The sequence below is a fragment of the Nuphar pumila genome, chromosome 15, assembly GCF_984573655.1.
Source record: "Nuphar pumila chromosome 15, dmNupPumi1.hap1.1, whole genome shotgun sequence".
Lineage (NCBI taxonomy): Eukaryota > Viridiplantae > Streptophyta > Magnoliopsida > Nymphaeales > Nymphaeaceae > Nuphar > Nuphar pumila.
In genome coordinates this window covers 5,803,429-5,817,753 of record NC_143263.1, presented here as the reverse complement: position 1 = coordinate 5,817,753, position 14,325 = coordinate 5,803,429, and the positions used below count along the sequence as shown (strand labels likewise).

Here is a 14,325-nt window from a genome sequence, read left to right as displayed (position 1 = left end):
CCGCCCGGCCTGTTGCACACCCCTACTTAGGAAGGTACGAAATACTTACTCAAATAAAATTAACTAGTTAAAAAGGCAATGATGAAATCCAGTAACTTGCATTTTGCACAAGAAAAACACATCACACCGGATTTTATAATATAACAATAAAAAATATTAATATTTTTTAATATAAAAAATATTTGACTCGAAATATAAAAGCCAAAGCTTCTCATAAGAATTTGAAAATGCGCGTTTTATAACAGCAGGTGGTTCGGCGTAATAACTGAGAAGTTGACTATTTTTCGAGAAAATTAGGGAAAATGCTGGAAAAGTTTGGGGGCGGTGACTGATATGATCGTATAATTTCTGCGTACGTTTGGTTGAATGAGGAAGAAGAAGAGGAGGAATTACTCTAAACTCGTTTCGCCCATCACATGGCTTCGCTGCCTCTGGCGCCTCATTCTGATGAGGGCTTGAACGCCTTCCCAGCCCGGCCGGACATGTCCAACGACAAGGTTAACCCTCTCTCTCTCTCTTTCCGGTGACTTTTCCGGCGGTTTTAGGGCTTCCTTGCACCATTTCCCGAGGTTTTAGGGCTTCCTTGCTCCATTTACGGCGAGCTTCCGCCGATCAGATTGTACTTCTGTTTGTTGATCTGCCATTGTGGATCCTAGGGTTTTCCATCTAGAGTATGCCGGTTTCCGGAGAGGTTAGGCTTAGGCTTAGGCTTCGGCTTCGGCGTTTTTTTTTTCTTGCGTGTTTTTTGATCTTTTAGGTTTTTTGAAGAGCGGTGGGTGAGTTCCGCCGGTGGGATTTAGGCGTCCGGGTGGTTTTGTAAAATTGCAGCTGGCGCCGTCGGTTTCCGTTTCGGTTTTCCGGCAATCTGGGCCATTTCCCTGGCGCGTGCTTTGTGTTCCGCTCTCTCGTTGTCTTTTTTTTTGCTCTGTGCGATTGCATCTTTTTTTCAGGCGATAGTCGGCGTTTCTGGGGTTATTATGGGTTTTTCTCGCTCTTATTTTGCTCTTCTGTTGGGGCGATCTTGGTTTCGTCTTGAAATTCTGCCGATCGTCTGTTTCTTCAAGTAGATGTTAGGTCCTGCTTTGTACCTTGGTCGATCGTGCAGTGGACGCAAAGTTTTCTCTTGATTTTCTGGCGATCACTAGTGTTTTGAAGCGGAAAATTGGTCGACGGTCGTCATTTGGCTGGATCCGAGTTTTTCTCTTCGTTAAGAACCAGATCGACGTTTCTGACGGGGAATCTGGGGATTCGTTTTCCTGTAGGGTTTTCTTTTCCCGGGGGTAATCTAATCGCTTTGGAGCTCTCAAGCAGCTTTAGGTTTTCTTTGATTCTTCGCTTTCGTGCATTCTATGTTCTCTTACATTCTCTCGCTTTTTGTTTAAGAATACTTGTTCGGCGTTCTGTAGTTTTCCGGTCGGATCATTGTTTCCCGTTTATTTGTTTTCGGATCTTGTGGAAGGCTGATTCTACTTTTCTAGCTGGATCAGTTGTTCCTTGTTAATGGTATATATATATATATATATATATATATATGAAAAAGGGTAGGTGCCTGACCCTTTTTGTGTCTCACGCCTGCCTACCGAGCTTGGATAGGGGTTTTCAGGTTGTTTTTAAAAAATCTGACCCTACAAATGTGTTCTGCATGATTGATTTACTAGAAAATCACACTTGGATCCTGATTTTGAGAAAAAAATAATAATTTTTAAGCATTGATTATTTTTTGAAATTGTAGACCGTTGATTTTTTAATCTTATAAAAACTGAACTTGGTGTTGGAATACGGACGATCCAAAAGATCGATTCCCACAAAATCAAGCATGTAGATCACATGTATGGTCAGATTTTAGAAAAAATAGAAACAATCTTTTCAAAGCTTGGTTGGCACTCTGTATATATATATATATATATATATATATATATATATATATATATATATATATATATATATATATATATATATATATATATATATATATATATATATATATATATGAGTCGTTTGGTTTCATTGTTCAGTGGCTTCTGCTATTAACCTTTTTGTTGGTAATGTTACATTTGAAATGCAGGATTTGTCCGCCTCCATGTCTGTTGTTGAGGGGAATGATGCACTCACTGGTCATATCATTTCAACTACTATCGGAGGAAAAAATGGTGAAATGAAACGGGTTAGTATTGGTGGTTGTGCTCTTCGGAACTGCTCGGTTTTGTTTAGTTATTTCTTTTGCATTGCATGGTGTAAGCTTGGTGGCTGTTGATCGTTCACATCCAATATAAAAAAAAATTGATTGATCCCAAATTTTCTCATCATATTTGGTTGCAATTCAGGTGTTTATATTTCTGTAGTGGCATGTGTAGTTGTTAAAGAGTAAATTCTTGTTTTAATATGTTTGATGGCTGCTGTTCGCTGAATCTTTTGGCATGCATTTTCCCCATTATGATGGATTTGGTTTTTCATGGTATTTTCGGACAATTTTTGTATTTGGTTTGTACTTCATAGGTGTCAAATTTCATGAAAGTTGTTCTTGGCCATTAATGGATCTTTTGGCTTAAGACTCTTAACTAGGATTGAAATGTGTTGGACTAATTGATCATATTTGAGGCTTTTCAATTCCAGTGTCCTGGTTACTTTTTCTGTCTTTATTTGCTGTGAGAAGTTGGTCTTTTGTATGCTTGTGGGTTAAAAGTTGATGGTGCTTGAATTGATGGTTCGGAATCTATTAATCAATGTAATAGTTGTAGCCCTTTTCATTCTATATCTAGGTAGATGTAGTTAAATGCTTGAACTAGAATTATGAACACATACATTTTTTTTCTTACTTTATGTACAATATTGTTCATGTACTTCCATATTTTAGGGACATTATTTTTGTTGGCTGTCTCATCTTTCAGACCATCAGCTACATGGCAGAGCGTGTTGTTGGAACAGGATCTTTTGGGATTGTCTTTCAGGTATAAAAAATAGATTGGTTTATTCTTTCTTGGGTGAGATGGAACATCTTTTTCGAGTCTGATATGATTCATGCTCAGGCAAAATGCTTGGAGACTGGAGAGACGGTGGCTATAAAGAAGGTCTTGCAGGATAGACGGTACAAGAACCGTGAGTTGCAGCTGATGCGCTCAATGGATCATTCTAATGTTGTTTCTTTGAAGCACTGTTTCTTCTCTACAACAAACAATAACGAGCTCTTTCTCAATTTGGTTATGGAATACATCCCTGAAACTGTCTATCGAGTTCTTCGGCATTACAGTAACATGAACCAAAGGATGCCACTTATATATGTCAAGCTGTACACATACCAAGTATGCTAACTTTGTCAATGTTGTGCTTGTGATACGTGGTCACCAGATTCTAGTTTTGTTTATTGACTGGTATCTTCATTCCAGATATTCAGGGCACTGGCTTATATACACAATGCCGCTGGAGTTTGTCACAGAGATGTGAAACCCCAAAACCTTCTGGTATTCATTCATTTTTTCATGTTATCTCTTCTGAATTCATTTGTATCTGGTGAGAAGCAGTGACGTTATTTTCCTTGCTTCCTTGGAATTATTTTCAGGTTGATCCTCTTACCCATCAGCTCAAGCTTTGTGACTTTGGGAGTGCTAAAGTTCTGGTAACTTCTGCCTTCTGTTTTATTTTGTCTTGTGTATTTTCCGACTCAATCATCTGGCATGTTGAATAAAAGAAAGTGTGTTCATCGTAATGTATAATATATTCACTACATCTGGCCCCTTGTCCATGGGACAAGGCATGATTAATACAGTAGTTTCCCTAGTTTTGTCTTTCTTTTCAATAGCTGTGGCACATATAGATGTGTGATCTACGTGCAACCACATGGTTCTTATTATCTTGCATGTTTGCAGTGCTATGAGTATATACCCTGCCTTTTACATAAGGCTGACTAACTAAGGGTGTTGATACATATGTCAAACCAAAATGTATTATCAGTGACATTTTTTTTAGTACCATGCTGTCTGTTATTTTCAGTTCCTTCACACAATGCTCTACTTTGTTGTAGACCTATGTGTACTGTATGGATAGTTTCCCAGAGGTTCTTTGTTTAGCTGTTGCGATCCATTCTATAATCTATGTGTGGAACTTGTCTTGTTCACCACTGTCTATGCATTTTATTACGTTGTAACATCAAAGCCCCATAATTGTCTCAAGTTGCGTGATTACATCCATTGGAGTTGGGAGACCTGGATAAGTACTGATGGAAGTAACGAGGTTCAGATCAATTTTGTATCATGTCATGAGTGGTTTTAACTTATATTAGTAGTCGCAGAATTTAGTTATGTTTTTCTTTTTTCTTTTTGAAGGGCCGTGCTGAAGTTTCTTGCATTTTGAATATTAATAGATATGTAATGTTTTTAGAAGGTTTTTCCATTTCAAGGATTTATCTTCTTTTCTAAGAGTCATTATTATGATGTGTTAATGATGACCTAATGTCAAACTTCTATTCCCTGCTTCACATTCTTGATGAAATTGATCTGCATTTCAGATCAGAGGTGAAGCTAACATCTCATACATCTGTTCCCGTTACTACCGAGCTCCAGAACTTATATTTGGAGCTACAGAATATACCACTTCAATTGATATATGGTCAGCAGGATGCGTTTTGGCTGAGTTGCTTCTTGGTCAGGTTAGGCTACATCTTGTTTATTTTTGGTTCCTGTCGACCCATTTTTGTGTTTTTGCACTTAACAGCTTTATTTATTTGATCTTTTTATCTGTTTAGCCACTGTTCCCTGGAGAGAGTGCAGTGGACCAGCTTGTTGAGATCATCAAGGTAACTAACTGCTATTCTTTTCTGATATTCTGTTTAGTCTATCTCAGTCATTGAACACTTGTTCAGGTACTTGGCACACCTACCCGTGAGGAAATTCGGTGCATGAATCCTAATTATACAGAATTCAGATTTCCACAGATAAAAGCACACCCTTGGCACAAGGTATGACTACATTTGTATGGCCTTGCTTTTCAGTGAAATAGTGGAAATGTCCAATCTGCATCAAACGAGGGATAATGGTCAAATAGTTTTTCTGTTACTTGAGAGAAGAGAATGATATGGAAATGGTAAACGCATGGGGGGTATGAGATGAGCTGATTCACCTGTCCTGGTGCTCTGGGCTGAACTGAGCTGAGTATTGGGCTGTTTGGCTTCAGGTCATTGATCTTTGGTTTTTAATTGGTCTTCACTTCTGCTCAGGTTGGCTGAATTTCATATTGAGCTCGTGGTGCCCTTTTTTGGTATGGTGCACTGGTTATGAGAGGTGGGGAAAGGGGGGCAAACATCTTGATTGCCTGGTGTTTTTGGGCGGAACAATGCCCTACCTGTTGCTCACTCTTATGTTGAAATATTTTAATTTATATGTGCATGTTCCGTCTATCTCAAGCTTGACCTGAGCCTGTGCTGCAATTTGACTCTGCTCAGCTTGCTCTCTTTGGTATCAAGCTTGACAACTGCATTATGTTTGTACATACAGTTGATAAGGAACACAAACTGGAGTTGCATGGGGAGTGACTCTGTGTATTTGCCAATATTACTAATATCTCATAGTTCGCCGGGATCATGGCTATCTTTGTGCAATTTTAATACGTTGATCCTGTATGTTCTGTCGGATTTTCAGTATTGCTGAGCTTTTTCTTCTATGTTCTTGGATTAGGTTTTCCACAAACGGATGCCACCAGAGGCGATTGATCTGGCTTCTCGCCTACTTCAGTATTCTCCCAATCTCCGCTGCACTGCTGTGAGTTCAGCTATTTTTGGCTTTATTACTTTGACAAAGATAGATATAGATCTCTCAGATAAATTGTGGAGTCACAGTCTGTTATGAAAAAACTTTTATTTTTGCCCATTTGTCTAAGCAGTCTTGGAGTTCACTTTGTTAGTTCCAAAGCAGAATTGGCTCCCTACAACTAGATGAGTTAGCAACCTGTGTAGTTTAATCCCACTTTGAATATATCTCTGTTACTGTATAAATGAAACATGATTTAAATGCAAATCAAACTTTAAAAATATTATAATGTTATCATGATATTTTTTTAATCTTAGGTTTTCTACAAGCTGAATTTGTATCTATTATTTCTCATGTTTCTATGTTTCAAAAACTCCTGTACCTTTTCTTTACACTTCTAGATCAAATATACTAGCAAAATCAATTCTTTCTTATCAAACGACATTAACTTTTTATTTTTTTTTAATAATGGGAATTTCCTTAGATTTATGGAAAATATTATAATATCTTGAGAAATTACCTTAGTATTGCTAAGACTGATGGGGTGAATAGCTTTAGTGAAATGATTTTTTTTTCTACCTTTTTGTATTTGTTTATAAAACAACTTCTTTATATACATATGTCCCTTGATGTTGCAGCTAGAAGCATGTTCACATCCTTTCTTTGATGAGCTTCGAGAGCCCAATGCTCGTTTACCAAATGGACGCCCTCTACCACCTATCTTTAACTTCAAGCAGGAGGTATATTTTCCTTGGTTCTGGTGCTGTTATCTCTCTTGGATATTCAACTCTTGCTGGTTTGCTTGGGACTTTCGTTGCAACTGTAGCCTGTAGGTCTCCTTTTAAGCTTTGTAACTGACCCACAAAGTTGTCTGCGTCAGTTGAATGGTGCTTCTCAAGAGCTCATTGAAAAGCTTCTTCCCGAGCATGTGAGGAGACTATCTGGTTTGAATTTCTTACACCCCACTGGCACGTAGAGAGGAGACTCGACTCTGCCGTTCTAACATTCACTGAGGCTGGAAGAATTCCTCATGGCTATTGCACGTTTTTGCTTTTGGCAAGCACCAGCTTCCCGTATATGACGAAGTTTAAAGGTTGGCATTTTCCTCTGGTCGGAACATGGTCCACTCTTCTGAAGCTTGTGATTGTCAACATATGTGGCTTTTGTATATTTCTCTGATCAGAAGAGATTTTCTGATTAGAAAAAGCTGCATGTAACGGTGCGGATGGAGAAAAATCACAGCTTTGAAGTTAAAAAGGATCTGGTTCTGATTGCGAGGCCGCAACACTGTGAACTCCGAAATCAAGGTTGGTGCTGTTCTCAATTATGTCCTTTCAAGTTTAAATTATAGAGTAGCAGTCTCAGTGTGGTTTTGAAACTTGATCGATTTGTGTAAATGTTTTTTGATCGTGATTTTTTATGCTGAAGAAACGGAGAACAGGTTTTGCCTGGTTAATTTCCAGTTCTGTAGTCCCTTAAATCTACTTAAGAATTGTTTGCTGGAAACTAATATGGAAGGTTATTCTATTTTTATTTTCAGTTACTGGTCTGATAAGATGCATTTACTTAACTATTTTTTCCATTTTTCTGCTTTTCTGATGGGGAATGCTTTGTAGAGGAACATAGTCGGACCCACCCTAGCTACATACCAAAAGGAATCCTTGTTTTGCCATCTTGTATCCAACTTTAAACCTTGTCCTTGATCCGCCCACCGGCATATGCATGCCTACCATGAGTTGTGTGGCTGCCTTTGCAGACTGAACCTGTTTAGTTCATCATTCTGACCATGAAATTTGTTATGATCCCCCTAAATCCTCTAACGACTTCTATGCCAACTTGTATCCAACCTTGTCCTTGATCCGCCCACCGGCATATGCGTCCCTACCATGAGTTGTGTGGCTGCCTTTGCTGACTGAACCTGTTTAGTTATTCTGACCATGAAATTTGTCATGATCCCCCTAAATCCTGCAAGGCCTTCTATGCCTAATACTGGTTCACCCCGTTTAGATCAGATGGTGCCCTGGATTTGATTGAGCTTGCCTGGTTCTAATACTTGTTCACCTATTTGGGTTGGTTTCTTGGATTTAATATTTGTTCACCCAAAGACAGCAAGGCTTCCCCTGGTTCAAAAAACTCACTTAGGTCCGCGGTAGCAGATCTGAGTCGACCGAGACACCCACATGTGACCAATTTAGGTCTCTTTCGGACATAAGGGATGGACCCCCTCCCATGTGAAATGTATGTAGCAAAGATGGGCGGATGTCTTGTTTTTTTGTGGTGTGGCTAGCCCACCACTGGTTTCCTTTTTCTCCCCCACTTTGTGGGTCTGGATTTGTTTATTTTCAGTCATTTTCTTTTCTCCGTTTTCTTAATTCTTCTGGTGACGATTGCTACATGAAGCAGTGGATTGGTGTTGTATCCTATTTTTTTTTTCTCCGTTGGCATGACGCTGACTCTGACACATTCACTTCCCGTTTGATAAGCATTACATCACATCATTCACCTAGATCCAATAATTGATGTGCCACAAATTCGGTGACTTGGAATGTACAAGTCATTCGGCTAATGGTCATGGAAGAAAATAATTGCGGCCATGTTTGATCAATGTGATTAGCATCTGTGTGAATATTGAAGCCTCAAAACTTGTGAAAGTTTTACAAAAGTCTGACGATGTATAAAACTTTGGCAAGCATTAATGATGGATTTTCACACGGGTCAAACTCACAACCCAAACCAAACATGAGAAAGTTAATGCTTGAATCACATAGATCACTATCACAGGCGACAAAACTTCTACAGCTACAGCGATCAAAACAAACATGCCCTTTCTGCACAAAGCTGGTTTGATAAAAACTATGCATCGGAAACCATGTGGGGAATGAATATTGTTAGATTAAGTTCACACATATATTCACAAATATGTCAAGATCTTCACAAATATGCAATTTTTCTAAGGAGATCTGCAAATGCCAAAATTTTTGGCATGTGAATACACTTCAATATTTAAAACAATGCTTTGATATAAAAAAAATGATGATTTGCATTTAAGGGTTTATTTTTGCCTTTAAAAAGCGATGAAAAAGAAGATTTTGGAACAACAAAGGAAGATGCCATGCATGTGAAGAAGATATGAATGATGTTGATGGTTCTTAGTAAAAAGAGGTCTTCATTGTGGAGTGTAAAGAGGAAGTGGTTTCAAAGAGTGGATAAAAACAATAATCTGATTGGTTTGATTGCAAATGAGTCATTGGAGGGGCAAGTATATACTCTCAAGACACTTGAATGCAGTATATTGGCAAAAACAATAATACGATTGACATTAAGAAGTCAAAGATCAAACTCTCTAATGTTAGCTATGTGAATGTTTATAAAATGTTTATTTTTAAAATAAATATATGTATGAGCAAAATTTATTTTTGAATAACTGCATAAAAAATTTGTTTTTTTTGAAAAAATGAGTGATTTTTATTCATGAGTTTCTTACCATCCTTAATGGCCAAAATTTTCTATGTTATATATATATATATATATATATATATATATATATATATATATATATATATATATATATATATATATATATATATATAGGGGTGTCATTCAATGAAAAAGTTCAAAATTTACAACCAATATGATGATCAAACGGCTCTTCTTTTTCAATGCTTGAGCATCTCATCCATTTGACCGTATGTATTTGTTTTTTATAATTTATTTAATATGAACATATATAAATACTTTTTAAAACATGAAAAATCAACTGTTCACAATGCAATTAAAACTTTACAATACAACATATTGTGGGCTGTTGATTTTTAGCATTTTAAAAAATGCATCCAAACATTGAAAATTCATAATCCAAAACATGTTGATCATTAAGTGAATGATAAAAATTCAACATGTAAAATCAGATAAATGAAAAACTAGACAGCTAGAGAAGAAACATGTAATATTCAAGATTTTTTGTGAATATTTCAACATATTATTGAGGGATTTACTTGTTCAAAATTGAATTATTAAATTTATGAACTTTAAAAATTATATTTGGGTTTGGATCTCGATAGAGGATCCAAAAGGACACTCAAGTAGATTTAAGTTTAGAAATATTCAAACAAAACACAGAATTCATTAGATCTCAAAACTATTCAATTTTTGACCTACTGGTTTGCATCTTGGAGGTGAATCTAAATTGATATGACTTGGATTTGGATCAAATCCAAAGTAGAATTTAATTTCAGTTTGGATTTTAAAGGAGATCCAAACTAATCAACCCACTTCTTGGATTTGGAACTGAATTCATTTATTGCGTCTTCCAGCACAATTAGATATGCAATATTCTTATAAAATATATGATTTTATTATATTATTTGTGAATTTATAATTAAAGGAAGTTTGCATAAGTTATATTAGTGCACTTCATGAGGAACGCAAAGAAAATGTATGAATTTACATTGAAGTGAGAGTTAAAAAAAAAGAAAGGTGGTTTGCATGGTCTCTAGTGACTTTGGTATAAAATATGCAATTTACTAAGATATTTGTGAAGTTACGATTATGAAAGGGTTCACCAAAAGTTGTTTTTTACGCTTCATGAATACTTCATGAATACTGCAAAAAAATACCGAGTGAATATACATTTAAGTGATGGTTAAAAAAAAGAGAAAGAAGGTTCACAAGGTTCGTGCGAATTTACTATAAAATATAGGATTTTACGATTAAAAGAGAAAACCACATAAATAACACAACTTTTTGCATGCTTCTTGAAAATCACAAAAATATGTGTGAATATATATTTAAGTGGGGTTTTGCCTTAGGGAACGTTATATTGTGTGACCTTTGTGACGTTTGCTTGTGTGAGGGGTAAAAAGGTCTTAAAAAATTGTCTATTTGCGGTTTTGAACAACAGGCTTTAGAAATTTTAGGATATTTGGGAAAACACGCCATATTTGTGGTAAAGTAGGGTCATCTTTCAAAAAAAAAATGTCAACACATAGATGACAAGGTTACATCCAAACCCAACTCAACCCGTTTACATCCCTGTTCAAAGCCATCACCTTTATTCTTAGGCTACGCATTTGCTCGAATGGGATTGGATTCCTTGGGTATGATAGTGGGACTCTAACTGTCCTGGTATCTTTATTCAACCTATCTTAACCACCATCACTGAAAGAAATTTTACAGCCGTAGCTTGGTTCTCCATAAGATTGAGTGACCCATTACCAGATCCAAATCCATTTATCTCCTTACACTTACTGACTTTTACCCATTCTTCGTGTACTTGTGAGAATGGTGGAATCAGGACAGAATCTTTGTTCGGTTTTTTCGTATCAGTATCTGACAAATCCAAATCGAGTCATACCCATCACATAATCTGATGTGGTAGGGGGTGTACCATATCCAGATAAATAGATTTGGGTGTTGGTTGTCCCAAACTGACCCTACACCATTTATGTGTCCTAAAGAAATACATGCAGTTGGTGGTGATGGTGTGGTGGGGTGGGGTAGTTCTCTATGGTTCAGACAACAGGAATAGAACCATTTGCAGTGTGCCAACTTGAAGTGGTCCTTCAATTAAAGATGGTGCAGTGAACAGATTTGCAGACTGAAAATAGGTCAAAAGTGAAGTCTGTCAAATTTAAAACTCCATGCAATTCTTTTTTGTCCTTGTCATAATACTTGGTTGTTCAGATGAATTTTCTTTTTGAAGAATCTTTTTTGCTTAGCTTTGTATAAGCAGTGGAAATTGGTGCCATGTTTCCTGCCAAACCCTAGCTCACTAGCTTGCCTAACAAAAGGATATAACATCATTTATGACCAATGGAGGTAGGAAATAATATAATGGGTGCATTTATTACGTTGGGCTGTGTAGTGGTGCTTTTCAATTGAAAGGTTAGCCTACAATAGTGACACTCTTTTTTTTCCTTTTTAATACATGCCAAGAAATGTATTGTGGACCTGAGCCGGTTGGCCGCAATGTAAACCTTTACAATACTCCCCCACCACTAACATTTAGGGATGTAAACGGTTTGGATTCAGATCGGAGGTAGTTAGTATCACATCCGACTAATTCGGATGTTGGCTAAACTAATTCCAAATCCGATTTAGATAGTGAGAGCCTCATACCATATTTGGTTTTTTACATGTCATCAGATTCAGATATCCATCAAATCTGAATATTTGTCGGTTTCGATGGCAGAAAACCAAACTGCATTTGATTATAATCGAATATTGTTTTGACTTACCAAATCTTATAGAATGGAGTCAGATTCGGTCAGATTTCGGGTAAAACCCAGTCCATTGACATCCCCACTCCCACCCACTGGGATAGCTTCCAATTACTTGTTAGCCCTAAGGGGGGTTGGTGTAAGTGGGTGTGGGACGGGCAGTCAAAGTTCGATTCTCATGAGCATCTCTCCTCTGCACAAACTGATGCCCAACATAAGCCCTAAGGGCAACAATCCTAGCAGTGCGCAGGTGCTGGGATTAAATTGACCTCCCCTTAGGTAGCCGTTTCCTCCGGCTTTTATTTGTATATTTAATTTCATGTGTTCTGTATTTAGAGATTAAAAACAAAATATATTTTGATTCTGAAACTAAATTTGATCAATCCGTTTTGGATATGCTCATGAAACATGCAATCCATGCGATAATGAAGCATGGATCCCATGCATGAGAGGCGACATGGCCACCTCCGTTGCCTTTTTAGGCCAACAGACCGGAGGTATAACAGGCTGAGCCAGCGCAACCAGGTCACTGCAGATGTGTGATCATGTCTATCCTTATTTGTTGAGTGAGTCCCAGAACTCAGTTGTAGGCCTCATTTTTGAGTTGGGATTAGGGCTGCAAAACTAGGTGAGTCGCTCATGGCTCAGCTCATGTTCTGTTGGTAAAAAGCCGGTTCAAACTCATTAAATAAGCTTGACAAGCTAGAGTATTAACAACCAATGTTTATCTCAGCTCGGCTCGTATAAGCTCATTTATTAATAATAATTATAAAATAAAGATCGTTGAAGTGTTTTGGCCTACCAACAATAAGTTCAGAGTTAAAATCCTATTGCCTACAAGCTTGAAATAAATATTTATTTTGTAAATGAACTTGTTTGAGCTCAATTTAGAAGGTTTAGGGTTCAAATTCTATTGTTTTCAATTATTTTTTTTTTTGTAAATGAGCTTACTCATGCTTTGCTCGTTTACCTCGATCTTTTCGTGAGCTCAAGGTCCGCTCGACTCAACACAGAAAATGAGCCAAGCTTGAACGCCATCTGCTCGGTTTATTCTACTTGTTTACCAGCCCTAATTGGGATTAGGGGTGGCAATCGGGTCGGGTTGGCGGGTTGGCGTGTCAGCATACCTCAACCCGACCCCGACCCGTTTATTAAACGGGTCAGCTGTGTCAAACACAAACCCGACCCGTTTAATAAACGGGTAACACGACACGACCCGCCAACCCATTTAATAAATGGGTTGGGTCGGGTAAACGGGTTTTCAGGTTCGCGGGTCGGGTTGGCGGGTTGACGGATCGGGTTGGCAAGTAGGCAGGTTGGCGGGTCGGGTTGACGGGTTGACGGGTTGGCATACCCCCAACCCGAACCCGACCTGTTTAATAAACGGGTTAAGCGGGTCGACCCGTTTATTAAACGGGTTGGCTTAAGCCCAACCCGAACCCGCCTAAGAGGCGGGTTGGCGGGTCGTGTCAGAAATTGCCACTCCTAATTGGGATACGAGAAAAGAAAAAGCCAGAGATTTGAGATCAAACTTATTAGAGATTCTACATTAGGTCAAGTTTTCTCCAGGATTATAATTTTTTCAATCATAAAATGTTGGTGCATTGTAGATCACTGGTTTTTTTATCTTTTAAAAGTCTTGCTTACTCGTCATAATTGGATGTCCTGAATTATTTAAAGAATAGTAAACAATACTTTAGATTAAATTTGATACAATGGTGCAGATTTAATTTTAAAACTGAAATCCACGCAGAAGATATTTGATAAATTATTGTTTATAAACGAGTTTTCATACAAGAGATAGTTTATGAACGAGTTTTCATATCAGAGATAGTTAATAAATGATATTTATGTTGAACATATGGATCAGGTCCAACCCATTGGGTAACCCAGTTTGACATTAAAAAAAGGTAGTGGGCTAATGGACATGATAGTGGAGGGCAGTTAATGCCATTAGAGAGGAAGTTACGCGAATGTGGATGTCCACATTCACTGTATCCCCTCTCCTTGCTTCACTATATAAAGAGAAGGTTGAGCAATGTATGATGAGAGACATTGTCATTCAGCCTCAACCTAGCCTACATTTATCACCGTATGTTAAGGGTCCTGCTCACCGATGACCTAAGGCCTGGGCTCATCGTGGGCGTCGACCGGTTGAGGAGAATGCCGAATACCCTGCACGTGCTCTATGGCGAATACAAGTATACTTTCTATGTTTGTTTTACACAAATTGCCAACATTGGGTTATGGGCCCACATCCCACGAATCCTGCTGCGCGTGCGAGCGCATAGGGCCTTCCGGCGTTTTGCTGCCATTGTCGCCCTGGGGCGACTTAACTCACAGGTTGATGGTGATAGTCACCATGAGGC

At 37.9% G+C, this 14,325-nt stretch overlaps 1 protein-coding gene across 3 annotated transcripts; it reads left to right on the top strand.

The window, feature by feature from the left end:
* Positions 1 to 359: 359 nt before the first annotated feature.
* LOC149814261 (shaggy-related protein kinase eta) lies at positions 360 to 7,291 on the top strand. Of its 3 annotated transcripts, XR_016427913.1 has the most exons (13): positions 360 to 497; positions 2,066 to 2,164; positions 2,889 to 2,948; positions 3,027 to 3,299; positions 3,384 to 3,458; positions 3,557 to 3,613; positions 4,502 to 4,642; positions 4,739 to 4,789; positions 4,856 to 4,951; positions 5,667 to 5,750; positions 6,377 to 6,478; positions 6,619 to 6,831; positions 6,940 to 7,291. XR_016427913.1 is itself a non-coding variant. In XM_089989010.1 (12 exons), exons 1-12 carry the CDS (start codon positions 417 to 419, stop codon positions 6,712 to 6,714), a joined length of 1,215 nt encoding a protein of 404 aa, XP_089845136.1. In that variant the 5' UTR covers positions 360 to 416; the 3' UTR covers positions 6,715 to 7,291. The 3 variants fall into 3 exon arrangements, 2 of the variants coding, with proteins under 2 accessions (XP_089845136.1, XP_089845137.1); XM_089989010.1 differs by having other exon boundaries at positions 6,619 to 7,291; XM_089989011.1 differs by lacking the exon at positions 360 to 497 and having other exon boundaries at positions 2,100 to 2,164; positions 2,855 to 2,948; positions 6,619 to 7,291.
* Positions 7,292 to 14,325: the final 7,034 nt, after the last annotated feature.